Below are 27,515 nucleotides of genomic sequence, written 5' to 3' on the forward strand. Positions count from 1 at the left end.
AACTAGCAAGAAATATAAAAATGGATTGTAAGAGCTTGTACAAGTATGTAAAAAGGAAGAGAGTAGCAAAAGTAAACGTTGGTCCCATAGAGGCTGAGACAGGAGAAATTATAATGGAGAAATCAGGAAATGGCAAATGCGTTAAACAAATATTTTGCATCTGCCTTGACAGTAGAAGACACAAAAATATTGGGAACGAAGGGGTAATTGAGAGTGAGGAACTTAAATCAATTAATATCACTAGAGAAAAAGTACTGGACGAACTAATGGGACTAAAAGCTGACAAATAACCCTGGACCTGATGGCCTACATCCTAGGGTTCTAAAAGAGGTGACTGCAGAGATAGCAGATGCATTGGATATGATCTTCCAAAATTCTCTAGATTCTGGAACGGACCCGGTGGACTGGAAGATAGCAAATGTTACTCCGCTATTCAAGAAGGGAGGGAGAGGGAAAACAGGGAACTCCAGGCTAGTTAGCCTGACATCGGTCATCAGGAAAATGCTGGAATCCATTATTAAGGAAGTGGTAACAGGACACTTAGAAAATCATAATATGATTAGGCAGAGTCAACATGGTTTTATGAAAGGGAAATCATGTTTGACATTTATTGGAGTTTTTTGAGGATGTAACTAGTAGGGTAGATGAAGGTGAACCGGTGGATTTTCAAAAGGCATTCAATAAGGTGCCACATTAAAGGTTGTTACACAAGGTAAGGGTTCATGGGGTTGGGGGTAATATATTAGCATGGATAGATGATTGGATAAAGGACAGAAAATAGAGTAGGGATAAACGGGTCATTTTCGGGTTGGCAGGCTATAACTAGTGGGGTGCCACAAGGATCGGTGCTTGGGCCACAGCTATTTACAATCTATATTAATGACTTAGATGAAGGGACCAAGTGTAATGTATCCAGGTTTGCTGATGATACAAAGCGAGGTGGGAAAGTAAACTGTGAGGATGACACAAAGAATCTGCAAAGGGATTTAGACAGATTAAGTGAGTGGACAAGAAGGTGGCAGATGGTGTATAATGTGGGGAAATGTGAGGTTATTCACTTTAGTAGGAAGAATAGAAAAGCAGAATATTTTTTAAATGGTGAGAAACCATTAAATGTTGGTGTTCAGAGAGACTTGGGTGTCCTGGTACAAGAAACACAAAAAATTAGTATGCAGGTACAGCAGGCAATTAGGAGAGCAAATGGCATGTTGGCCTTTATTGCAAGGGGTTTGGAGTACAAGAGTAAGGAAGTCTTACTACAGTTGTACAGGGCTTTAGTGAGACCTCACCTGGAGTACTGTGTATAGTTTCAGTCTCCTTATCTAAGGAAGGATATACTTGCCATGGAGGCGGTACAACAAAGGTTCTCTAGATTCATTCCTGGGATGAGAGGGTTGTCCTATTAGGAGAGATTGTGTAGAATGGGCCTATTCTCTGGAGTTTAGAAGAATGAGTGGTGATCTCATTGAAACATATAAGATTATTAGGGGCCTTGACTGGGTAGATGCTGAGAGATTGTTTCCCCTGGCTAGAGAGTCTAGAACTAGGGGGCATAGTCACAGGGTAAGGGGTCGGCCATTCAAGACTGAGATGAGGAGAAATTTCTTCACTCAGAGGGTTGTGAATCTTTGGAATTCTCCACCCCAAAGGGCTGTGGATGCTGAGTCGTTGAGTATATTCAAGGCTGAGATAGATAGATTTTTGGACCCTAGGGGAATCGAGGGATATGGGGATCGGGCAGGAAAGTGGAATTGAGGTCAAAGATCAGCCATGATCTGATTGAATGGCAGAGCAGGGTCGAGGGGCCTATGGCCTACTCCTGCTCCTACTTCTTATGTTCTTATATTCTAATAATCCCTCACTTCAGAGGTTTCTCTTTTGACAGCAGTTGAATGGTGTAAAGCATAACTATTTAATGGATCTGTGAGTTGTAACTGATATTGCTGATCTCTTTCCCCATCGCTCCGTCTGTTCTATTTCTCCGCCCAGGGGACTGTCAAGCGACCTACTCACAGGACTCTGGTGTTGGACTGATCAGGACGGCTACAGAGGTTCACAAGAGAAGCTGATTCCTTTTCTTTCCTTCCTTCCCTCCCTGTAGGAAAGTGCCCAGCCTCTGTTTGGCACCTCCCTGTTGATGATGGAGCTGAACTTAGGAATTATAGACCTGAGTTTAATGTTTTTTAATAGACACCTTCAATTTAGGTTCTGTTTTCTTTCCCGTGTGTTTGTGTGTGTGGAATATTAGTGTTTGAACAGTGAGTGCTGAGCGCATCATCAACCATGAGAAGGAGCTGGGTTTTTTTTGTTATCGGGATGTGAGTAACTCTGGCATTTATTGCTCATCTTTAGTTGCCCTGAGAAGGTGGTATTGGACCTTCTTGAACTGCTGCAGTCCTTGTGGCGATGGTGCTTCCACAATGGTGTTAGGTAGGGAATTCCAGGATATCGACCCAGCGAAGATGAAGGAACGTTGATATATGATGGTGTGTGTTTTGGAAGGGAACTTGGAGGTAATGGTGTTCCCATGATCTTGAGGCTCTTGACCTTCCTAATGGGGCTTGGAGGTACTTTTGAAGTAAGTTTGGTGAGTTGCTGCAGTGCATTCTGTAGATAGTACATACGCAGCCACCGTGCACCGATGGTGGAGGGGGCCTACTCAGTCCAGTGGCAGGGGCACCGATCAAGTGGACTGCTCTTTCCTGGATGGTGTCGAGCTTCCTGAGAATTGCAGGGCAACTACTCTCACCTCTTCTCTGGCATTCTGCTCTTGTGTCTACGCCTGGAACAAGGCTGTGGCAGGGTCTGGAGCTGAGCTGGAGCAGATCCGAAGCTAAGCATTGGCGAGCAGATTATTGATGAGCAGATTTTGCTTTGATGGCATTATTGATGACTCCTTTCATCATGTTGCCAATGGATGATTGGGAGGAGGCTGTTAGGGCAGTAATAGGCTGCATTTGCCCTGCTTTTTGAGGGTCGGACCTACCTGGACAATTTTCCACATTGCCGGGGAGATGCCAGTGGCAAAGCTGCACTAGAATAGCTTGGCCATAGGTTGGCTAGTTCTGGTGCGCAGGTCTTCAGCACTTCAGCCAGGATGTTGTCAGGAATTAGCATCATTGAATGAATTTGCATTTATATAGCACCCTTCAGAATATCCCCAAAAAAATTCATGGCCAATGAATTACTTATGAAGTGTAGTCACTGTTGTTTAGTAGGCAAATGTGGCAGCTAATTTGTTCATGGCAAGGTGCCACAAATAACTAATGAGATGAATAATCACTTAATCTTTTTTGGTGGTGTTGACTGGGGGATAAATTTTGGCAAGGACACTTAGGATAGCGTCATGGGTTCTTTTACAACCAGCTGAACATGCAGATGGGGCCTTGGTTTATCGTCTCATCTGACAGGTGCCACCTCCCTCAGTACTGGACTGAAGTGTTAGCCTAGATTATGTGCTCAAGTCGTCCAGTAGGGATTGAATGCTCAACCTTCTGATAAAGGGACAACAGAGACACAAACCGAGCCAATTCATTAATCTAGAAATTATTGACAATTGTAATTTCAACATGTGTATATGTAGCATACTTGCTGGTTTAATGATTCCTCTAAGACAACTAATCTGCTGTTATCTGGACTTTGCTTTTTGAAAGTCAAGAAGAAAATGCTAATTGGGATTCTCTTTGTTTTTGTTACCTTGCTAGTGTTACTTGAATTATAAGGATCGAACCATGGTGAGTTTGTTTTCAAACTCCATATACTAATGATAGATAAATGAGTGAAAGCCACTTAGAAATAATCCCCTTGAATTCAGTGCCTCTATATAGTCATGTGGGTACATGGCCTTTCCAGTCTCCACTGCAAACAAAGGGTCACTCTGGAGTTGATCTTCGTTTATCTCCTATCATCACCAATAAATCTGTTGTAACACAGCAGGGAAAAGTTCTTTTACTCCTTCACTCCTTTCAATAATAATTTGTGTTTTAATAACATATTACTTTTTTAGTCAAAGTTCTCATTTTGTAAAGCTCTATGTAAGATTTTTTTTACCGTTCTGTATAGTTATCAGCAATAGTGTCACCTTCAGGCTTTTCTGCAGGGTTTATGTGTTTCTTTTGTTCAGTTCTTTAGTGAACATAAGCATCTGTTGGCGGTGTTCAGTCAGCCAAATCTTTCCGAGCTGTCAGTTTCAAGTGATGTTGGGATCCAAGTTCATGACTTGTAAACCCTCACATAGGCCCTTTGCACAGATACTTATGGCTGATGCTTGCTTTGTTTTGGCAACTTTACACAGCTTACACACACACACACACACACACACACACCCTTGTTTATTTGACTCGCTGGAAAGTGATCTTCAAAGGGAGGATGGCTTTACTCATTACTCAATTCATGATCAAGTCCTCAAAAGTCCAGCTCTTCTATGAAACATTGGGGCTCACACTCTGGGTCAAATGGAGAACATAGTGCAGATCAAAGAAACAGACCTAAAGTTTATCCCTCATCAAAAATCACATTTACAATTGACTGCAGAGGAAGCATTGGGATCCTCTGTGACTCGTGCAACTTCCTGCAGCACTAACTAAAACTTTGGTGACAACTGATGTGCTCCAATGGTGGATGACAAGTCATTGCATTGACAGTGCTCGGGACACCTGCATTAGCTTTCTCTGAAAACCTCGGTTGGTAAAATAGAATAACCTCAATTACTGCAATAACTTTATCCAGTGATGAAAGTGGCACTAACCAATACGATTTCCACAGAGTTTTTAAAAAATTAATTCTTGGGATGTGGCTGTTGCTGGCAAGGCCATCATTTATCCCTAGTTGCCCTGAGAAGGTGGTGGTGGTAGGCCTTCTAATTGAGTAGGTTGTGGGGCCATTTCAGAGGGCAGTTAAGAGTTAACCACATTGGTGGGGGACCACAGTCAGACCAGATAAGGATGGCAGGTTTCCTTCCTTAAAAGTAACTGTGAACCAGTTGGGTTTTTAAGACAATCTGACAGCTTGATGGTCACTTTTACTGATAGTTTCACAGGAATAGGTGGCAACAGGGGTATGTTTATGTCCTGTGTGTATGTTTGTGTGTCTGTCAGTGTGTGTGTGTCTATATATATATATATGTGCATATATTACATATATATAATTATGATGCATGTGTGTGTTCTTTTTGTGAATTTTTTGTTTCCCCAGCTGCTGCTAATTGGTTAACAAATTAATTCATTGTTCCCTTTTCTTCTTAGTTTATATGACCTGTAGTAAACTATCACAACGGAACATTCAGGCAGTAGTGTCCTCAGGGTTATGGGAATACTGTTCTTATGCCAACCTCTATAAATATATTCCTGATTTTTTTGTATTTATTTATGCCTTCAATGAGAAGCTATATTTTCCTTGATGAGTCTTTGTTTTCTACACTGCATTGATTCCGCACATTATCCCACTGGGAATAGCCATGTGCTGCATGTTTTAGTTTCATATCTGGAATGATGATGTGCTGCCAGATTTTTATTTTGGGCTCCAAAATAACTGGGCATTGAATTTCGATGAGTCGACTTTGAAACAACCCCTAGTAAATCACCCTAAGCAGGAGCTCGACTTAAGGGCGACTTATTGAATATACCCATTTATAAATTAAATCGATGTTAGGAGGTGCACTTTAAATGCTGATAGCTGTAAAATCCATGATAGGAGGCAGGACATTATATATTGATGCCTCTGAGTAATTGCCAGTAGGTCACATTGTAATGATGAGTATAAATGTATTGCTATTGACAGATCTTGCTCAAGAAACAAAAGAAGGCATGGAATGGGAAAAGGTTATTTGGCCCACCAAGCCCAGCAATTGAACTGAGGTCTTTCCCGACCTGTATGGCTTGATATTACATTACATATTTAGCCAGAGCCATCAATAATTTAATGTTAATGTTCACCTTGTTGTAAAAATGTTTACTTTGTGTGTTTTAGTTATCAGGATTGTCCAATTCAATAGGTCAAGTGGAATTTGCTATCTTAAAAATTAATGGACCAAGCTTTTGGAATCAGGCTAATAGATGAATATATGTTCAATCTCTTCCATTGGCTGATAATTGGTTCAATTATTGGTCCTGTTGTCAGGTGGTTTTGTAACCTTTTATTTGAAGTCTAGCATCTAAAAAATATTTACATAAAATTACAGTGAGATTTTAATACAGGGAATTGGATATATATGGGATTGAAAACTTTGATGTCTCTTGGAAAAAGTTAGGTTTTAAGTAAATAAGAACTACCAATCCTCCACGGATTTCTTTGGCTCACTTAAAGTTGACTACAGTTGAAAACAAAAATGAACCATCAAACAGTTGGAGAAGGGCTATTTATTTGGGAATTGCATCATCCTCCACTTCCATAGTACAGGAACTGTTCATTGTCAAGGTTGTACATTAAAAGTTGGTTTGATTTGAAAAAAAGTACTTTACTTTTTTTTGAATAGTAAAGAATGCTAGACTATGGGTTAAATTGTTTTAACACAAAAGGCCAGTATAAATATATTGGAAAGCTGTTTTAATTGGCCCAGTTCTGGGGTCTGAAGGTATGGCACTGTGTGGAAACTGCTGTGTACATGCCAAGGTCACAACTTTTCCTGTGGGAGACTTTTGTGAAGACAATTTATAACTTTTACAGGACCGATCTTTTACTGTAGCCAAACCAGATTCTTCATTTCTGGTAACTCTTTCCCATTCAGTCAAACCAATTCAGAAAATAATTCTTTACTGTTTTCACTTCGAATTAATGGGTTTAGAGGGAAAAATTAATATTTTTATTGATGTTCTTTATTGACACTGCTAAAATATTACCAATATATTTGAATGTGTGTGTTTTCTTTCGGGGGGAGATACATAGTGGGAGAATTCTATAAATTATGACAATATGGTAAGTATCTGGTCAAGGTATAATGTATACTGATAAGTCCATATTGTAAACTCCAAGGGCATTATTTTATTAAAACCAGAACTTGGGGCAGGCTAAATTAGGAAAGTACAAGTTCATTAAGTGTGTCCAGCACCGTTGACTGTCTGTAGCACCACTCTGCCTGAGATCAGCTAACAACGCAGCCTAGGAATTGACCTGGGGATCTCCGGTCTGTACGGTCTGAATGACGGCAGCTAATTATTTCTAACGATTTAATGAATAAATTGTTTTGTGTTAAAAATTACATTTGTATACAATCTGAGATTTAAAAAAAACATTAGTCAGTAAAAAAAACGGGTTTCAGCAGTTTCTGTTCATCTTTGAAGGAGATGCATGGCTTAAGCTTTTGTTTATAAAGTTGATCCTTGTTCCTCTTTCAAAAATGGACAAATAATTAGGAATCTGACTAACGTCATTAATGTCCACCCTGTCCCGCTGCCAATCTAGAAACTTCTAATGAGGAATGAAAGTTTTGAAGGTGTGAGATTTATTTTCTAGGAGTGCATGGGAGGCATTTCACCTCCCGCTCCCAGAAAGTGCTGATTTGTCTCACTTTATTTGGTGCCTTTTCCAGCATTTTGGGGTGGACTCTTTTATTTAAAAAAAACTATTTTGAGGGACCAAGAATAATTGGCTCAGAATTTGCTGTCAAAATAACCATTATTTATGCGCAAATCGCACAGCAACTTCAGGCGAGGGCAGATCTACAGTTAAACAGGAAAATCTGGAAGTTGCTGTCCGAGCTGTGCCACTCCGCCGTTAGCTTCGTGAAAACGGCATCTCGCTGTCTGACTCACCATTAAAATGCATTGAGCGGCGTGAAGTTCCTGTACTTGCATGGTCGATACGAACTAAACTCTTCACAGAAAGTTAGGGCTTGTCCATTTCAGTCTAAGTACCCTTTTAACGGTGTGATAAGTGTTAGTTAATTTTTATTGCGAGGGGGGTTCTTTGGCAGTAACTATTACAAGTGTGGAGTCTCATTTCTTCAGCTTTTAATTGTTGTTGGAGTTTTTAAAAAATGTAAATTAAATTTTTTTCTTTCTGCCTTTTTCCTCTTTCTTAATCCAATCTTTCTTTCCCTCTCTATTTCTATTTCTGTACCTGATTTGACATTGAATTGACTATTCCAACTTACACTTCCTGGTTCAGACTGCACTGTTCATTTCACGATCCTTCAATCTGATTGGTTAAGGAGATATACAGTTGCTTGTCCAGTTCACACAGGTCCCAGATGCCCTGTAGAGGGCGCCACGCCGTTTCCATAGCAGCTTCCAATGCACGATCTTATGGAAATTAAATGGGCACATCTAACTAAAAGCAGGCGCCGTTTGTTGACCGGCTACAGCAAATTCTGGCCCATGATAAATGCTCTTTTTAATACATGTTTGTCTTTGTATTTACACAGACAGAGCAGAAATAATTAGAAAAGTGACTTTATTATAAACTGTTATTTGTACCATGGAAAGCTGAGTTAGTGAAAGGAATCAGCCATTCGTGAAGACCTTGCCTGTTTGTACAACAATCATTAGTTACTGCAAGGGTCACCAGGATAGGCCTCCTTTCTCTTCAGCAACTGGACTTTATCACATGATCATCATAAAACTCCCCAGGCGATGCTTCTGTTGTCACCAAATGTTTTATGGTACAAATATCATAAACAGTGATAACTTTTTCTCTAACAGGACGTAAATATTTAATGTAGTGGAATTGGTATATTGGCAGTGGTAACAATATGCCACTATCACTTGTAAGCTCAGGTAGTCTGTTTTCTTTAAGACAGGGCATTTGTTATATTTTTGTCAAGGGACAGAATGCTGTGCGTCGACTTGCTCAAGAGCCATTCTGATAAACCGACGGTAAAGAAACTCCATCTGCTGCGCCCCCCCCACCCCAAGTTTTCCATTAAATTGAGCACTTTCTCCCTCTGCTATCCCTTACCTTCCCCCCCCCCCCTAAATCCTTGTTCAAATAACACTCCAGAACTGATTGGCTGTGAGTTGAGGCATAGACACATATGGAGCATCAGGTTTGCTGAGGGGGAGGTAGGCCACAACTGCTCAGTCCCACAGGGCTGTGCTACAACTGTCCATGCTTTAAAGGCTGACATGTGTAAACCAAATGATTTGTTGTATGGTTACCAAGGAGAAGAAATGAAAAGGGGATGTGTCAGCTTTAATGACACAACCCTGTTAAAATAAAATGCCAGTTTGTGCCAACTGGGCACTGTGGCATTATAATCAATGAGCTGTTTATACTGTAAATTATCCAGATAGCAAGATTGCGCCTGGCAGCATGTGTAGGAATGTGTTGTTTGCTTTTTTGAAGTGCAATCCATGCTAATGTTGCAATGATCTAGTTTAGTGAATTTGCCTTATAAGGACTTGCACAGCTGTATATTTAAAGCTAGCACGAAAAGTTCTCTATGTGCTGCAGCGGGTGAGTCACCTCCAGGTCATGGGTGTCAGATGACCTATATTCTAGAGCATGACCAAGATGCATCAGCTTTCATACCGTGGGCAAACTCCTCATAACCAAGGATTCCTCTCTCAAGCAAATACTCTGCATAAAAAAAATAAATGTGTACTGACCATCTTACTTGGTGTTAAATCACTTAAAATTACTGTTCAATAAACTTGTAGTGATTGTGTCAGAATCATTAATGCCTCAATGGAGACATTGCTATACATTACTGGCATTCTGTGTGCGTACTGGACACTGATATCTGCACTGCTGGGTCCCCAAAGTGATTATAAGGCTCCATTTTAAGGTGAAAGCAACAAATGACCTCAGCCTTTGCTTCTGCTATTTTAGAGGTTGTTTGGTCCTGCAATTGGATTAGAGCCTCATAACCATTGTCAATTATTTTGTCAGTTTATTTTACCCGTAGACAGATATGGTAATTGTGATTTTGAGAAGAACCATGATGTGTGAGAAAGTTGTTTTCACTGATTGGTGTTGGCGCATACTGTTTCTCACTGATGAGAGGAAGCTCCTGTGTAGAACTGCTGCCAGTTTCCCTGTGGTATTTTTAGTATTGCACACTGAGCACGAGCAGCTGTGTGGCCCACTGCTGATTATCCACTGAGGAGTCAGAATAAGCACTGAAATAATTATAGCAGAGAATGAAAGGGGGAACAGATGAGGACTGTTTAGAAAGAACACCTTTTCAGTCTTTTATTCCCCTTCACTGCCTTTCTCCCCCCAACCTCTCCCTGATTCCAGCAGTCACCTTGAGTTTATAATAATGCAGTCAGCCTTTGGCTTTGAGCATTTGAGCTTCTGTCACTTCTCGATCCCTCAGGTCAATAGTTCACCACTCAAGACTTTAATTTCAGCTAATATTTCTATAATTGAAAACCTGATAAGGTGACATTGTTTACTTGGCATGAAATAAAAGCAGTCAAGGTCTTTGCTGCAACCTGTTCCATTCAGGGTGTTGGCGACAAAAGGAAACTTTTCAAATTGATCCCTTTGCATCACATACAGCAAAATCGTGTCTCCTGTATACTCTGTGGTTGTCACTGAGGAGCAATTGCAATTTGAAAAATATTGTATCGACTGATGTGACCTCAACCAGTTTTGACTGTATCACTGACATGATGGTGTTGTCGTAAGGATCTGAAATGTTCCTGCATCCCTTGTATGTTCATTGTGTACTCCAGTGTACCCTTCTGTGTACTGCTGAGTATCTTACTGGTACTGCTGAGCACTGGCTGAGTACTGCTGTGATCCTGCTGTGTACTAGTTGAATAACTGTGTGCTGGCTGAATATCTGTGTCCTCTGCTGTGTACTGGTGTGCACTGGTTCAGTACTGCTGTGTACTCTGCTGGTACTGAGTTCTTAACTTTCTAGTGCCTCTGGATTGGAATTGAGAAAGGTGCTGCTTTGTGCTTCATTGGAGACACTCATTGACTGGCCCATTGCTGCCTTTTCTCTTCCTGCATTCAGAGCTGACTTGCCAAGTCTCCTGTACTGACTACAGGGCAAAATCAAAACTTTCACCTAAAAAGCTGAGAAGGGAGCCAGGAAAGATCTCTCTCCACATGAGTAGAGTGCTTTACACAAAATGTGGTATCTCTTCCCTTCCTGATGAAAGCTAAGAGGCTGGATGATTCCTTAAATTGGATGGTCAGCTTTATGATAGCACTAAAAAGTTAAAAATATCAAGCTACTGTCTCATCAGAAGCAAAATACTGCGGGTGCTGGAAATCTGAAACAAACAGAAAATGCTGGAAAAGCTCAGCAAGTGAGGCAGCATCTGTGGAGAAAGAAACAGAGTTAACGTTTCATAGAATCATAGAAAGGTTACAGCACGGTAGGAGGCCTTTCGGCCCATCGAGTCCGCACGAGCAATCCAGCTAGTCCCACTCCCCCGCCCTCTCCCCGTAGCCCTGCACATGTTTTTGTTTCAAGTACTTATGCAGTTCCCTTTTGAAGGCCATGATTGAATCTGCCTCCACCACTCCCTAGGGCAGTGCATTCCAGATCCTAACCACTCGCTGTGTAAAAATGTTTTTCTTCATGTCACCTTTGGTTCTTTTGCCAATCATCTTAAATCTATGTCCTCTGGTCCTTGACCCTTCCGCCAATGGGAACAGTTTCTCTCTATCTACTCTGTCTAGACCCTGCATGATTTTGAAGACCTCTATCAAATCTCCTCCCAACCGTCTCTGTTCCAAGGAGAACAATCCCAGCTTCTCCAGTCCATCCACGTAATTTAAGTCCCTCATCCAGGTCAAAGACCTTTCATCAGAACTGGAAGATGTTAAAGATTTTAAGCAAGTACGGATCCAGGGAAAGTGGGAGGGAGGGGAGGAGAGGAAAGAACAAAAGGGAAGGTATGTGATAGGGTAGAGGGCAAGAGTGATTAAATGACCAAAGGGATGATGGTGCAAGGCAAGGAGGTTACGGAACTTCTTTCTTCCTATCTCGACTCTTTTTTTCTTCCCTTGTCCAGTCTCTTCCGACCTACATCCACGACTCTTCTGACGCCCTCCGCCACTTTAACAGTTTCCAGTTCCCCGGCCCTAACCATCTCCTTTTCACGATGGACGTCCAGTCCCTCTACACCTCCATCCCCACCAGGATGGCCTCCGGGCCCTCCACTTCTTCCTTGAACGGAGGGCCAACCAGTCGTCATCTGCCACCACCCTCCTCCACCTGGCTGAACTTATTCTTGCGTTGAACAACTTCTCCTTTGATTCCACTCACTTCCTCCAAACAAAAGGTGTTGCTATGGGAACCTGTATGGGTCCCAGCTATGCCTGCTTTTTTGTGGGAAAAGTGGAACATTCCTTGTTCTAGTTTTACTCAAGTCCCCTCCTTCACCTCTTTTTCCGGTACATTGATGACTGTATTGGTGCTGTTTCCTGCTCTCACCCGGAACTGGAAAATTTCATCAACTTTGCTTCCAATTTCCACCCTTCCCTTGCCTTCACGTGGTCAATCTCTGACTCTTCACTTCCCTTCCTCGACTTCGTTATCTCCATTTCTGGGGTTAGGCTGTCAACCAATAGCTATTATAAACCCACCGACTCCCACAGCTAACTTGATTACACTTACTCCCACCCCGCTCCTGTACGGACCCTATTCCCTTCTCCCAGTTTCTCCGTCTCCGTCGCATCTATCCTGATGATACCACCTTCCATACCAGTTTTTCCGATATGTCTTCCTTTTTTCTCAACCGAGGATTCCCCTCCACTGTAGTTGACAGGGCCCTCCGCTGCATCCGTCCTGTTTCCCGCACTTCTGCCCTCACCCCTTCCTCTCCCTCCCAGAACCATGATAGGCTCCCCCTTGTCCTCGCCTTCCACCCCACCAGCCTCCACATTCAACGTATCGTCCTCCGCCATTTCCACCACCTCCATCGCAATCCCACCACCAAACACATCTTCCCCTCCCCTCCTCTTTAGCATTCCAAAGGGACCACCCCCTCTGCAACACCCTGGTCCACTCTTCATTCACCCCCAACACCTGCTCTCCTCCCCACAGCACCTTCCCATGCGAGCGCCATTTACTACCATAGGCACTATTCACTCCAGAGGTAAGCTGCAATTAAACTGCTGTATAATTTAGTCATAAAACCAGAAGCTGTGGAGCATCAAAGCATTAAGTCATTATTATTTGAAATTAATTAATGAGCTCCAACTAATGATAGACAATCTCTCCATGAAGTTCGGGCATAGAATCAATTACAGCTATATGTCATGCAGCTTTAGGGAGTTAAATTGAGTTGTTTACGTGCAGCCGTGTGCGAGTTTTCACTTGTTTGTGTGCTGGTATAATCAAATATTCCTTCTGAGAACAATCTGGTACTCAATGATAAAAGGATAGTTTTATAAAAAGCAGCACAGCAGAAAACCATTTAATCTGTCACCAGAATTTGCAGTTTCCTGTGCCCTACTTAGAGCATTGATCTGCTTTCGAAAGGATATGTTACCTTTTTTGTTGCCCCTTCCCTCCTGTTTCCATATACCTAGAGCTGAGAGAACATGGATGATGACCCACTCCCAGGCCACAGCCACAGTCATTCTTAATGTACAGGGTATAGGGATTTGCACAAAAGTAGCCTAGGGGAGACTTCCCATCTCTCCTCCCCTCCTCCCTACAGCCTTGGCCCATTACCATGACTTCATCAGCCTCAACAGTATACACTATTAGGTGTTAGTTAACATCAAGAACAACAACTTGCATTTATATAACACCTTTTAATGTAGAAAAACATCCCAAGGTACTTCACAGAAGTGTAATCAGACAAAAAATGAGGGAGATGTTCGGAGAGGTGACTCGATGCTTGGTCGAAGAGGTGGGTTTTAAGGAGGGTTTTGAAGACTGAGAGGGAGGTGGAGAGGTTTAGGAAGAGAATTCCAGAGCATAGGGCCTAGATGACTGAAGGCGCGGCCGCCAATGGTGGGATGGAGGGACTGGGGATGCACTTACCTGTTGAGCAGGGCCTTCTCGCCTCCTTCTGGTCTGAATCAGAAGACCCAGGAATCCCGGCTTGCAAGGGTTAAAAATAAAAAAGCTATTAAAATGGAGGCATGCAGTCTCCTTAAAAGATTTCACTGACCGACTCGCCTCCTGAAAGTGGGTTGGTCACCAGTCCCCCATTAAAACCGGAAGTGGGGGGTTGGAGGCGGGTTTTACATTTTTACAATTTTTACCTTCCCACCCAATCCCAACCCACCAGTCCTTGGGGATTAAAATTACCTCCCATATGGTCAAGTACTCAGTTTGACCACACAAAGGGAATGCATGCTTTTCTTTGCCTGGTTTATTTCAATGTTTTGATCATACTAACTTTCTAGGGTTCTTGGAGTATACATTAGGCTGTGAGAAGGCACTGGTTTACCACTTGGTTTCCCAGTATAATTTCTACAAGACTTTCTGTACTGTCATCAATCACCAGAGACAATATTGAGAGACATCTGCTATTAGTGCAGTTTTTACAGACTGCATCCTATTATGTGACCGAAAGCACACAGAGCAATGAAAATAAATAGGAATTAAGGACTCATTTAAAAATAGCTACTAAAATGTTATTTAGAAGGTCAAAAAACTCAGATCAAGGGGGAAAAAAAAACAGATGGCCCATCAAGCTCACCCTGTCCAGAGTCCACATACGGATATTATATCATGGATTTCATTCACCCCACCTCCCCACCAAGGGAACACTAAGTTCCTTCTCCACATCGCTACTGAAAAAAAATCGAATAATACTTCTGTAACCTTCAACGCCCCTTCTCAACTCATATTGATTAAGCTCCCTATAAGGTGTCAATTGACCTAGAATCAAGTCCTTTTACTATGAGTCTGATCCACATGTTTACTATCCAAGGGGGAGGGAGAAACAAAAGTTTTTCTATTCTCTAATCTTGTCTTTAGACTGCATAGGGAAAGACTAGTTCGTTTGGTTAGGGAGATATTGATGAGGGAGCCATCAGTTTAAGATTGTCACTAAGAGAATGAGGAGAGAGGTTAAGAGAAATGTCTTTATGCAGCTGGTTGTTGGGGCTGGAATGCATTGCCACAGGGAGTGGTTGAGGCAGACACTGTTGCATCTTTTAAGGGAAAATTGGATAAATATTTAAAGTAGATGAAAACGCAGGGCTCTGGACAGAGAGCAAGGCAGTGGGATTAGCTTTGGATTGCTCTCGCAAAGAGGTGGCACAAACACAATGGGCTGAAAGACCACCTTCTGTGCTGTAAACTTCCATGATCCTATGAGTACATGTTTAGTCCCTACCATAGTGTCTTCCTCTACATCTATGTTATTAATTTTTTAAAAGTGGAATCTGTATCCAAACTGGCAGGTGTGCTTATACTGCAAGAGAATAACTGACCTAGACACTCAGTCAGAGCTACCTTAGGCTGTGATATGATATAGCTTGATTGTAGACCTCTTGAATCCCGCAGCATGAGAATGCTGTATGAGATAGCGGATTAGTTTATTGTTTAATTGGAATCTATGGCATTGGAATATTGTAACTGGAATCTTGGGGGCGGGGGGGGGGAATCTTAAATTCACAAGCACATTATAAGCTTCATTTTAGTTCATTATTTACTGATTCAGATACTTTGTCCCTGGATAATGTTGTTCCATTGAAGACTATACAATAATGCATCAAAGTTTCAGCTTCGTTCAATACAACAGTCCATGTCGATCCAGTACCACTGGCTCTGCAGGGTTGACTTTTACTTCACTGCATTGTCTTTCCCACTGCTACTTGTAGCTGTAAGCCATCAGTCAGGAAACTTTACACAATGTGGAGTGATAGAATTCGTGCTGAATTTGGACTGTTGAAAGTGATTTAAATAATTGTGTTATTTGTGAGTCTGTCACTTTTCCCGGTGACCTTCCAGCAGGTCACCTGTTGCAGCTACTGCCTCAATTGAAATCTTTCTAAATGTACGCACAGTCCTGGTTTACATCGCAAAAAGGTCCAGGTATGTCTGCTACAGAACTTGCAGTCAGATTACGCTGGACTATTTGTGTGTTCTGGCACATCTGCACATGTTGTAAAACACGAGCCACATGCACACTTTCATTCCCACTGTTCTACCAAATATAACGACTTGTACTGAGGTCCTCTCATAATATAAAGAATCTCTGACTGGAAAATACAGTAGACAAGTTGGCCCCTGGGCAGGAAAGAGAAGAGGAAATACTTTGTGGGGGAGGGGAAGGAAGTTGAATACATGGCTTTAAGGAGACTTTTGAAGTCAGACAGGGTGATGGCAAAGACAAGCGTTTTAGGAGAGAATTCCAGAGGGAAGGAGCAGCCTCTAATGGTGAAGCAGCAGGGGGAGTAATTAGCAATAATTCGGTATCAGAGAAGTGGGAATGTAATTGTTGGAGAGGATGACTTAGACAGTGTGGAGAGAAATTTGAAGTTGAGGATAAGGATTTTGAAGTTGATTCAGGGAGGTATATGGAGCCAGTAGAACTGGCAAGGACAGTAGTGATGGGTGTGCAGGAGGGGACCTGAGATGTGAAGTTCTGAATGAGTTGGAAATTGAATTGGAGGCTGATGAGAGTATTGGAGAAGTCAGTACTTGAGGTGATGATATTATGGGTTAGGGTTTCAGCAGCACTGAAGGAGGGATAGGGCCATAAGTTCCAGAGAGGATAGAAAATATTCTTGGCAATGGACTGGATACGGCACATGAAGCTCAGCTCAAGGTCGAAAAGGTTGGTAATGTTGTTTAGCCTAAACATTAATAATTGATCCTGTCAAATCAATCATGGGGAAAGAGCAGGAAAATCAGATTAAATAGCTCCAATGTGGAACCAGCACTGGCACAGGACTCATGGGCCAAATGGCTTCCTCTCACGATGGGGTTTCTGTGATTCATAGCAACTTATTATAACTTAATAATCTGAAATGGGCTGCTCATGTATTGTTTTCACAAAGAAGAGTACGCAATCTTTTCAGCTTTGTGTGCCATGTGGGTACAAACCGTGGAGATTTGCGGGCAATGTATGAAGTTTAATTCCATGTTCCCATTATTGTGCATTTATTCTAAGCTAATTTAGGATTTTTCTACCAATGAGGACAGCCCTTTCCAAACCTTCTGAAGCAGCCCCATGAAATTCAAACAAGACCAACCAGTGAATAAAAAATAAAAATGAAAGTAGAACCAAGTTGCCTGAGCTCATGTTGCTGCGGGGGCTCTCGGGCCACAAAGGGGCCTACGGCTGTAGTTTGGACGTCCCTACTTTAAACCACCCTCTCTTTTCGAAGAAACCACCAGTACAGTGCAGTGCAGTGCATTTAAGCAAGTATTGTTTAAATACTCTGGATGTGAAGGAAATCTCAGCTTGTAATTACTGTGACTCAAATCCTCACAGTAGTGTAGGGTTTTGTTTAATGATAATTCAGAACATTTGGCCTTTGCTGTGTATTGAGGGGAGTGTGCATAAAAAGCTAGATAACTGAACTGCATCCAACAAAAATTAATTGAGCAATGGTTATTGGACTGCGTTACTGTACAGTAGCGATCCAAATAACCTCTTTGACTGGAGCCTTTAATTAATTTTGTATGTATGTTCGGAATTGCAGGTTTTGACGATTAACCCCATTTGACTTTTACATATGTGCCGTTCCTGTTCGATTTCTATAAATATTGATTGAAGTTGTATTGTAACTCCCTTGCTTATCATGCTGGCATTCTTCTACCATTCTGCGCCCCCAGCTCCCCCGCCCTCCACACACCAGTTCATAGGGCTCGATTTTAGCACCCGCGATCGGGTGCATTCGTGGTGGGGGGCCTACGAAAATTGGGGATTCCCAGGGCGGGTCGGGAGCCCGGCTCCAACCCGCCCCATTTCCGAGTTCCCCACTGATGCGCTGACATGCGCGCGCAGCCCCCGCATGTGGGACTCCCGCCGGCAATTAAAGCCGGTGGGGTGCCACTTAAAGTAATTGAACAGGTACTTCAGGTCGTTTACAGACCTGATTGACCTGTTATTTTAGCAGGGATGGGATTTTGCAACTGACCGGGACTGTTTCCCGTACTGGGGGAAACACTCCCAGTTCAAATGGACGTGTTGCAGCCATCAGCCTGTGGCAGCTGCAAAGGTCCATTTGACAGGTGGGGGGGGCAGACCCTCACTCATTGCAGGAGGCCACTCTGTCACTTTGGACAAAGTTTGGCCTCCACCACCCTCCTCCTAACAATAAAATTCACCAACTTGCACCAACAGACACATGTACCTACCTTGCGGACCCCCTCAGATGTACATCTTCCGGATGGGGGCCGTAGCTGCAGTCATGACCTCCTCGGAGGGCGAACAGCATCACCAGCCTCGCTGGCCACGCCGTCCACCTCTGACACGTGGAGCTCCACAACACAGTGCTGTGACACATCCACCTGAACAGCAGGAGGGAGGGCAAATGCAGAGAGAGGGCACTACCCTCGCCACAGAGTCCACAGAGCGAGGCTCAGCTTCCTGGATCTCTCTGAGCAGCAGTGCACACGGAGGCTCAGAGTCACTCGACATATGGTCGTGGACATCTGCAGCCTCCTTCATGCCGAGCTGCTCCCGGCTGGCCCGAGCACCATCTTCTTACCTGTCGCTCTCAAAGTCACCACTGCCCTCAACAACTTCTCCTCCACATCCTTCCAGGGTGCCACCGGGGACATCGCCGACATCTCTGTCGTCTGCAGAAAAGAGCCCTGCAAATACACCTACACCCACTCTGCAGTGATACAATGGGTGGCATCAGTTGTGGGTCTTCATTGTGATCCTCGGGAAAGGGCATTATTGCACAAACCAGACAAGATTCGCAAAGACGTGACAGTAGTGGTGCCAATATAATATGTAATGTGAGTTGATCAGAAATTAAATATAAGTAAAAACCATGACAAACTCTCAAACACCCTTGTGCATCCCCTTCATGCTCACGACACGTTTGCCTTACACTGCCTACTGCACATATGTGATGCATGCCCTGTGGCTGCAGCACAGGTAGTGGCAGGTTGAGTGAGGCTGACTGTGAAAGAGATGCATGAGAGGGTGAGTATGAGATAGAGCCATGAGATTGTATGAGGATTGGGTTGAGTGATAGTGGCGGGATGAGTACTGGCGAGGTGAGTAAGTGCAGGTAAGATGAGGATGAGGTTTGAGTGGGTGTGAGGGATGATGTGACAGAGTAGTGTTGGCAGTGCAGAAGGAGATGTGGGGTGGGGGCGGTGATGTGGCAGACGGAGTGTCGGGGAATGAGTAAGTGTACTCACTTTGGCTGACCTACTTAGGTCATTGCAGCGCCTCCTGCACTGTATGCAGGTGGGCGATATGTTGGTGGTGCAGGTGACCTCCTCTGCCACCTCGAGCCAGGCCTTCTTGGTGGCAGAGGCAGGCCGCTTCCTCCCGCGCACCGGGGGGAAGATCTCTGTCCTCCTCCTCCTCCTCACCCCATCCAATAAGAGCTGGAGTGAGGCATCATTAAACCTGGGAGCAGCCTTCCCCCTGGGCTGCTCCATGCTGTAATTTTTCCTATTTCTTGCAGCATCAGTCAGTGGAGGACTGCCCCTTTAAATAGAGCTCCTCCAGCTGACAGACCTTACTGCGCATGCGCAGTCCGCCCGCCGCGCAGCTTAGCAGCGGGGAACCCGGAAGACCAGGTAAGTGGATCCAATCAGCCTGCGATTGCGCGCGGGGCAGACTGATTTCACTGGACGCGTAATCGACCCCCAGCCGCGAACCCTCCGCCATGGTAATATCGGGCCCATGGAGTCTGTCTTCCCCAATTTGCCTCTTGCTGCCCCTGCCATTTCCTACCCAATATACATGCTGCTCCAGTGGATTCAATGCCACTGCTCACTACGATACTACCTGGTACGTGGAAAAATGGAGCTTATTTCGTTATAACATTGCAGATTATGGGGCGATATGGCAGAAGTACTTAACATTATGAAAGGATGGGGGAAGGTAGATAGAAGCAGACTGTTTCCAGTAGTTGAGGGGTCTCGAATGAGGAGCCATAGACACAAGATTAAATGTAAGAGATTTAGAGCAGAGAGCAGGAGAAACTTCTTTACACAGAGAATTGGAAGGCTGCTGAATTCATTCCAGAGTTAGTGGTTGAGATCAAGAATTCCTGCCCACTTACAGCATGTAGCAGAGTTCAAAACCCTGGAATCAGGAGTAGCAGTGAAGACAGTTTAGGGAGCAAAGCAGGATGATTTTTGTTGAGGTGGGGATGTGATTTTCATGGATTCTGTGATTAAAAACACAGCCATGACTTGCTACTAGCCCTGGTTATAGTTTTTGATGCAGGCTTGTAAAAACTGTAGCAATTAGATGAATGTCTTTGTGTTTTAAAAAAAAATTGCAACATCCTTTTGATTTTATAATTTAATTATGATTCAGAATTATTAAGCCATTTATTACTATAACCTAACATTTACTACTTTCATTTACAGGGAAGCTGTACAACTCGACAGGCCCTGACTTAAGAAGATTACTTTTCTCTTTGAAACAACTATTCCAGGTACTGTAACCGTCCAATATTTGAAGAAATCTATATATCCATTAATATATACATAGAAATTCATGGAAGTTACAACAATGATTTGGCCCGACCAGTCCACGTCAGCATTTACCCTCCATATGAGCAAATAATCCTATTTACCCACTCTGTTTCCCTATCCCTTTATCTCCTTTTCCTTCAGTCTATTCAATTGAATCTAGAACATCAATATAGTTTCTGCCTCAACCACTAACTCTGGAATGAATTCAGCAGCCTTCCAATTCTCTGTGTAAAGAAGTTTCTCCTGCTCTCTGCTCTAAATCTCTTACATATAATCTTGTGTCTATGGCTCCTCATTCTAGACCCCTCAACTACTGGAAACAGTCTGCTTCTATCTACCTTCCCCCATCCTTTCATAATGTTAAGTACTTCTGCCATATCGCCCCATAATCTGCGATGTTATAACGAAATAAGCTCCATTTTTCCACGTACCAGGTAGTATCGTAGTGATTCTGCATTGCACGCTCTCTAAACTCTCAATATGCTCCCTACAGGAATCTAACTGATGTTGTATTAGGGTCTTATATAGGCTCATCACTACCTCGTGGCTTTTATATTCTATACCCCTTGTGATAAAACTAGATTTCCATTAGCTTTGCAGCCTTATCAACCTGAAGTGCTGCCTATTAAAGTCCAAAGAGTCGGTACCCCCAAATCCCATTGCTCTTCCACAGCACCGAGCATGTTAAAAGTCTTGTGTAAGCATGCACCACACCTTATGTACGTCCATAGCACGAACGGATCTGTCACAGTTTTCTGATTTGCTTAAGATTTCCCAGGATCCGCATAATTCTCTCCGTCTCACCACATCTCTCACAAACTTCTACCACGTCCTGCCACTCACTGTGAGCAGCCTCACGGGCGAGCCACTAGTTTTTATGAAGTAAAGCCAACACAAGAAGCATATGTATGACCTATAGTTGCATTCTCACGTGCAAATGTTTTTTACTGCTGCTGTGGTTGTGATGGCAGCTGGGAGCTAAGCTGTTGACACGGAACATGAAAGAGATTCATTAACTGGGAAACTCGTCGAGGCAGTCTGCAGTCTTGAATTGCACTAAAAGAAGGGAAAATTTAAGATTGAACTGCAGGCCCATCACATCCATATCCCAGTTTATTTGGGGAGCGGAGGGGGAAGGACAGATACATGACGCACTTAATATCTGTTTAAATACTTCTCAGCTCCTTCGTATTCCTTTGCTGTGCTATTTATTTCCCTTGGAAGAATGCTGAGTAAATTAAGTGGTTGTGGAATCGCTGGGGGTATGAAATCTTTATTTCCTTGTGCTGAGAAAATAGAAATGCAGCAAAAGAGGTCTCGAGAGAATTCCGTCTGATGGTGGAGCGGAATTCCCCAGTGAGCCTGTGTGCAGTCTTGGCCTACATTAAATGTAAAGATGGCGGAATTAACATTGACATTCCCTCCCCCTTCTGCCTAGATGGCTCCTACAAGCCCAGCAACGTGCTACGACATAGAAGATGTAATCTTGAACATCTGGACGCCCAAAGATCCGGCCCTTTTGGCAAAGTGTGCTGTGTACAATTTAGAAGTAATTATTTAACACACAACAACAGTTTGCAGTTAAACAGCTCCTTGAATGTAACAAAATGTTCCAAACTCTTCACAATCCAACCAGATTCAACACACTGCCTTGTGGGGCTCCCTGTGTTCTTCCCCCTAGACGTGAACACAAACTCTGGAGCTTCCTCCTCTAACTTGTAGCATTCCACTGAGATGATGGGAGGAATTGCTTCCCCACTCCAGTCAATATAGGTGGGATGACTTTGGAATTAGTCTGAGAAAATAGCGTGCTCACCGAGACTGAGTCAAGAGCCAAGACTGTCCTGCCAGTCCTTCCTACAACGGGTGACATCAGCAACATCTGTTACACAGCCGATAGAGGGACACATGCCAAGCAACCCAAATGAAGAAAATCACAGGTGTGCAGTCAGGCCAATGGGCCGGTGCAGAAACAGCTAGGTACAGTTGCAACTTGCTCGAGTAAGTCGACAGGGTCATCTCCAAGCCACTCTTAAGTGTATGGTAGATGACATGTAAGATGTACATCGTGAATGTAGTGTTTAAGAATGCACTACGACTGGAGCACAATTGCAATAAGAAAGAAAAAAACCCATTAACTCTTAATATCTGTGTAAAGCTCAACCCCTAAGATATCAGTTTAATTGAGAATGATGTGACCCGGGGGGGAGGGCGGACACCAAGTCTTGTGAGGGCATTACTTATATTCATGAATCTTGATACAAAGGCAAGCACACAATTAAACTATGTTCCTGCCTGCAGTCTTTATACTGATAAAATGTAGTCTTTGCATTTCATATCGTCCATTCCTTTTTTTAATAAATACTAAATGGTGTTCGTGCATGGGGATAGTAAGTACATAATGACATAATCAGTTGATCACTTCCCCACATTAGGTCCTTCTCTCCATTGTTAATGAATGTTTAACTCACACTTCAGAAATTGTATAAGATCTGGCTAGCTGCTATTCTACCTGACAATCCATCATAGTTTTTTGAACTAGTACATGACGTGGTAGGACTCGTAATCCAGTTTATAATTTATGTTTTGTAGTGTTCAGTACTATGGAAGAACTGTAATGGTGGATATTTTAGAAACGACAGTAAACACTGGATAATCATTTAAAGGCATTCGGCTCCATAGGGTGTTAAGGGTCTGAATTGCTGAAAGCCTTAACACACGGCTTCAAAAGCCTGAAGAGCTTCGTACTCAATTTTGAAATAATGTTGATGGTGCTTTAGTACCAGCTGATACTTTTCAACGTAATTTAAAATGACATCGCAACTGTTTCTCAGGTTTTTGAAGATTTGCGTGATCTCCTTATGACGCCAGTGAGTTACACGTATGTCGTTACCCTATGTGCTCGTATATTCCACCCAAAAATCTCAAGACACTCTATAGACAAGGATCGCCATTTACAAATCTTTTTCACCAAAATTCTTTGCTTCATGATGGCTGATATCCGTAAATAGATTTATTTCTCCTTATTTTCTTATTTCAGCAAATCCATTCCTATACTTTGTTGCTCCGCTTTGGCAGGATTGTGTTTGTTTAAAAATCTCGGGTCCTGGCTCCTGCAGCTCATTTTAAATCCCCTCTCCCAGTATCTATCTCGCTGGGCTGTCTCCGTCAAATTCACTGTAGACTGGAGTCAGAAGGGAAAGTTGACTCTCAAATGTCAGTGGTGGAGGAACTGAGTGAAGTAACAGCTGAGAGTTATAATGCTGCTGCTGGGTCTATCATTATTGGCAAAGTTGTTTTGCCAGGAGGGAAACCTCAAGAGGGCATCACCCACATTTAAGATGGTCCATCTCCTACTGTTAATCTCAAATTTTTAATTTTATATGGGAGTATCCACAGTAAACAGTTGTGGCATAAAAGTGAAGTGGAACGCAAAGTAAATGTACCTCTGGATGACTGACTGCACATCTCATTCCCAGTACAATTGATTCCCACTTCCCAAATTTATACTTTTAAGTTACTGTTGACATTTTTAAAACATCTCACTGAGTCTTGCCTCCCCTCCCATTTTCCCCATGTTTATCAACTCTTCCACATTCACTGGGAGTGTCGTATGTGCGGGAATGTATGAAGGAATGGGGAATTGGAATCCTAATCCTGATGCTGTTGCTACTGTTGTCTCTCACTTGAATCCCACGGAAAGGCTAATGTCGTGCAGGTGTATGAGAGAGATTATACATATTGTGGAAGTGATTCTCCTGAAGCTTACAGCTCGTGTTGCATTCCTTTAATGAGGAGTTAAAGAAGAGATCAGATTTTTATTTATTGCTATTGCATTTACATGGACTATCGGGGTTGACTTAACAGTCTAAGTGTTGTAAGAGATCAGTCACCATGCTTGTTAGCCAGATTTCTAATAAGAATATTTAAATTTTCAGACTTGCATCTTGCATTGCACTTTTTATTGTAAAGAAGTGGAGAATTAGTGAACAACCTGTTTAGCTTTCTGCAATGAACACATCTTATTACTTTTAACCGTTATTGTTTTTGGTGCAAATTAGCACCTCAGGTGTACAACTCATGACTGAAAATCTCACACTTGGAATTTGTCCTGTCTCCTCAAGACGTTGACTTGTTCTGGGGCACAGTCTTCTAGATGCTGGCCATCTTCTACTACCTCACACAAGTGACCATTCTTCATGCATGAGCCTAGCCAGTGAATGTTAGCAAGCTATTCCACCATTGAGGGCATCACAACAAAGCCCGAAATCTTTCTTCAACCTTTTCTACACAGGTGCTGTTTCCAGCAGGAGTCACTGGTCAGTGATCAGGAATAGGAATTGTAGTTGACTGTCCCCTCCTGCAGCCACTCTGGCTGAGATCAGTTAACTCAGCACAGACCGGGAATTGAACCAAGGGCTTTCCTGTAAATTGGATGATTCACCACTTTTTCCATCAGTTTCATGTTGTGTGTTTTTTTTTTCTCCTGCATCTCGCTTTACTTTAAAATAGGCTGTTGCAGAGAAGTAGTGCAATATCTTTGGTCTATGGAACTGTTTCAAAAAATAAAAGATTTCGCAAGGTATTTTTTTCACCATGTTGCATTAGGATTGAAGCCAGAAGGCCCGAGGCAGCCAGCTGTGTCTGGTTACTTTTCATATGTACATAGGTTGTACAGCTGGACGCAAAACCTTCCACTGAGTGCTGAAGAAGCTCCATGGGAATTGACTGTGAAGCTACAGTTTGCAACAACTGAGACCTAACCTTAGTTCCTGGACTTGATCTTTATCGTGTACATATATAAATCAATTTACAGCATTGTCATCGGGATCTCTGTAAAGTCTAATTGTGTGAAATTATTATACTGCATTGCCTTGAATTGCAGTATGTAGAATGCACATGACCACCAAGCTGGTCCCAAAGTCCAGAAAAGATCATACGTCACTCTATCTGTTACATCCCTCAATCGCTTCCCTTGCCAAAAATCCATCCAGCTCTCTCTTGGAGGTGCCCATTACAATCCACTTCTTTCCTTCCTTTGGGCAACTGCCAACATAACAGTATCTGTACTTCGAGAGGTTGCGAGGTGATAAGGCACTACACAAGTACAAGTGTTATTAAGTGTCTTAGTAACTGCCCAGGGTGGCACATTTGATTTGGCATCAAGCGCTGGCGAGTACAGACCTCTTCCCATCACTCTGTGATGTAGAGTTTTGAAACATTCCTGGGAGTGGCCTTTCAGCAAGATGTTGATTGGGATTGTGACCCTGGTAAAAAAACATTAGCAAGTAACACCGCGCGATGTGCACATACCTGGTCACACCTTGTGACAAGCTCGATTAAGAATCCCTTTAGGGGAACGTAGATGGTGCAGTGTGTTAGACATGGGCCTTTCACCTCTGGGACTTGAGTTCAAAACCAGACCTCGCTGTTAGGATGAAGGTCTCTGCTGGCTGTAAAGGTCTCATGTGAAATGATTGTGGACAGCATCAATCCATGGGCCTACAGCACAAAAACTGCCCAGAATTTGGCACTGATGGATAGAAGCCACAAGATGGCTAGTGTGGGAAATGGAACAAAATGTTACACTGGTATAGCAGGGGGTGCTCTTCTGAGATTGGGAGATTTACTTTGTATCTGTGCCATACCTGACATATGTAAACAATTTTACAACACCAAGTTATAGTCCAGCAATTTTATTTTAAATTCACAAGCTTTCGGAGGCTTCCTCCTTCGTCAGGTGAACGATGTGAAAATGAAATCCTCATTTTCACATCGTTCACCTGACGAAGGAGGAAGCCTCCGAAAGCTTGTGAATTTAAAATAAAATTGCTGGACTATAACTTGGTGTTGTAAAATTGTTTACAATTGTCAACCCCAGTCCATCACCGGCATCTCCACATCATGAATACCTGACATAGGAGTGCTTGATTCTGCCACTAACATCACTCACCTTAATGAGGGTAAATGTTTTAAAGAACTAAAAAAAAATCTTTAAACTAGTTTCAAGTTTATTTACCCATCTCCTAGGATTCACTGAGTAGTAATCACTGATGATAAACAAATATATTTTACTCCTTCAACATCCGGACAGATTTCAGTCACTTGCAAATGCTTATAATTACTCATTTATACTGATGCAGGCTTATTATTAAATGAGTTGCCAATGCAATGTCTAGGCAGAAGCCATTTTGATGGTAGAGTCAATGAAGTACAAACGAGGGACTCATATACTAGTGATAAAATAAACCTTTAACTATGAAGCAAAGGTTGCTGTTAAGATGTATTGCATAATTTTGGTTGGATGTTAACAATAGGTTATTTCTGCTCATATTGTTCAAACTTAAATGTAAAAGCACAATATATTTTATTGATCCCAAGACATAAAAACGAAAATGAGTGGATGGTTTGGTGTATGGTTATTGGTGCACACGTACACTGATAAAGAATGAGGGTATGTACCTTTAAATGCTCACTGATCAAGCTTCGATCTCAGCTGAATCCTCAAGCCAAGCTCCTCAGCCAATTCTAGGCACCTCACTAATGCATGGGAAGAAAAACCGTGAGAGATTGTGGCTCGTTTTCTCACTCGCTCTCTGTCTGTACTTGTGTGTTTCTGATTTTCTCTCTGTTCCTCTGTGTGTATTTGTATTTTGCTCTCTGTGTCTCTAGTTTCTTTCCGTATCCCTAAGATAAGTGGCACTCAACATGTTACAAGAAGGAAGAAAAAGGTTTAAAAAAATTCAGCTTAAAAAAGTTTTTGATTAATGTAATTAGATGATGGAAGTCAAAAGCAAACAGCACTGTTCTACAGAAGGGAGATTTTCAATTTCTGCGCTCCCAACGTTAATGGATAGAAAATCACTGGCTGGGGAGACGTGCAAATTCCTAATCTGCTCTTCTCTAAATTGTAGAATCTCTTCCTGTTTCATTTTAAAAAGGTGGATGCAGCTCTTAGTGACAATCTCTCTTGTCATGTTAAACTATCAATAAAGCTACTCTACTCTCCTCCAGGATTCTGCCT

At 42.7% G+C, this 27,515-nt stretch overlaps 1 protein-coding gene across 3 annotated transcripts in view; it reads left to right on the forward strand.

Annotated features, from left to right (window-relative positions):
- Nucleotides 1–27,515, forward strand: part of fhod1 (formin homology 2 domain containing 1) — a 299,703-nt gene that overhangs the window by 123,420 nt on the left and 148,768 nt on the right. For all 3 annotated transcript variants that reach the window (XM_067997797.1, XM_067997798.1, XM_067997799.1), the window contains exon 4: nt 20,384–20,451. In XM_067997797.1, coding sequence (XP_067853898.1) covers nt 20,384–20,451 — 68 coding nt within the window. The remainder of the gene's footprint in view (nt 1–20,383; nt 20,452–27,515) is intronic.

This window comes from Heptranchias perlo, chromosome 16, assembly GCF_035084215.1.
Source record: "Heptranchias perlo isolate sHepPer1 chromosome 16, sHepPer1.hap1, whole genome shotgun sequence".
NCBI lineage: Eukaryota > Metazoa > Chordata > Chondrichthyes > Hexanchiformes > Hexanchidae > Heptranchias > Heptranchias perlo.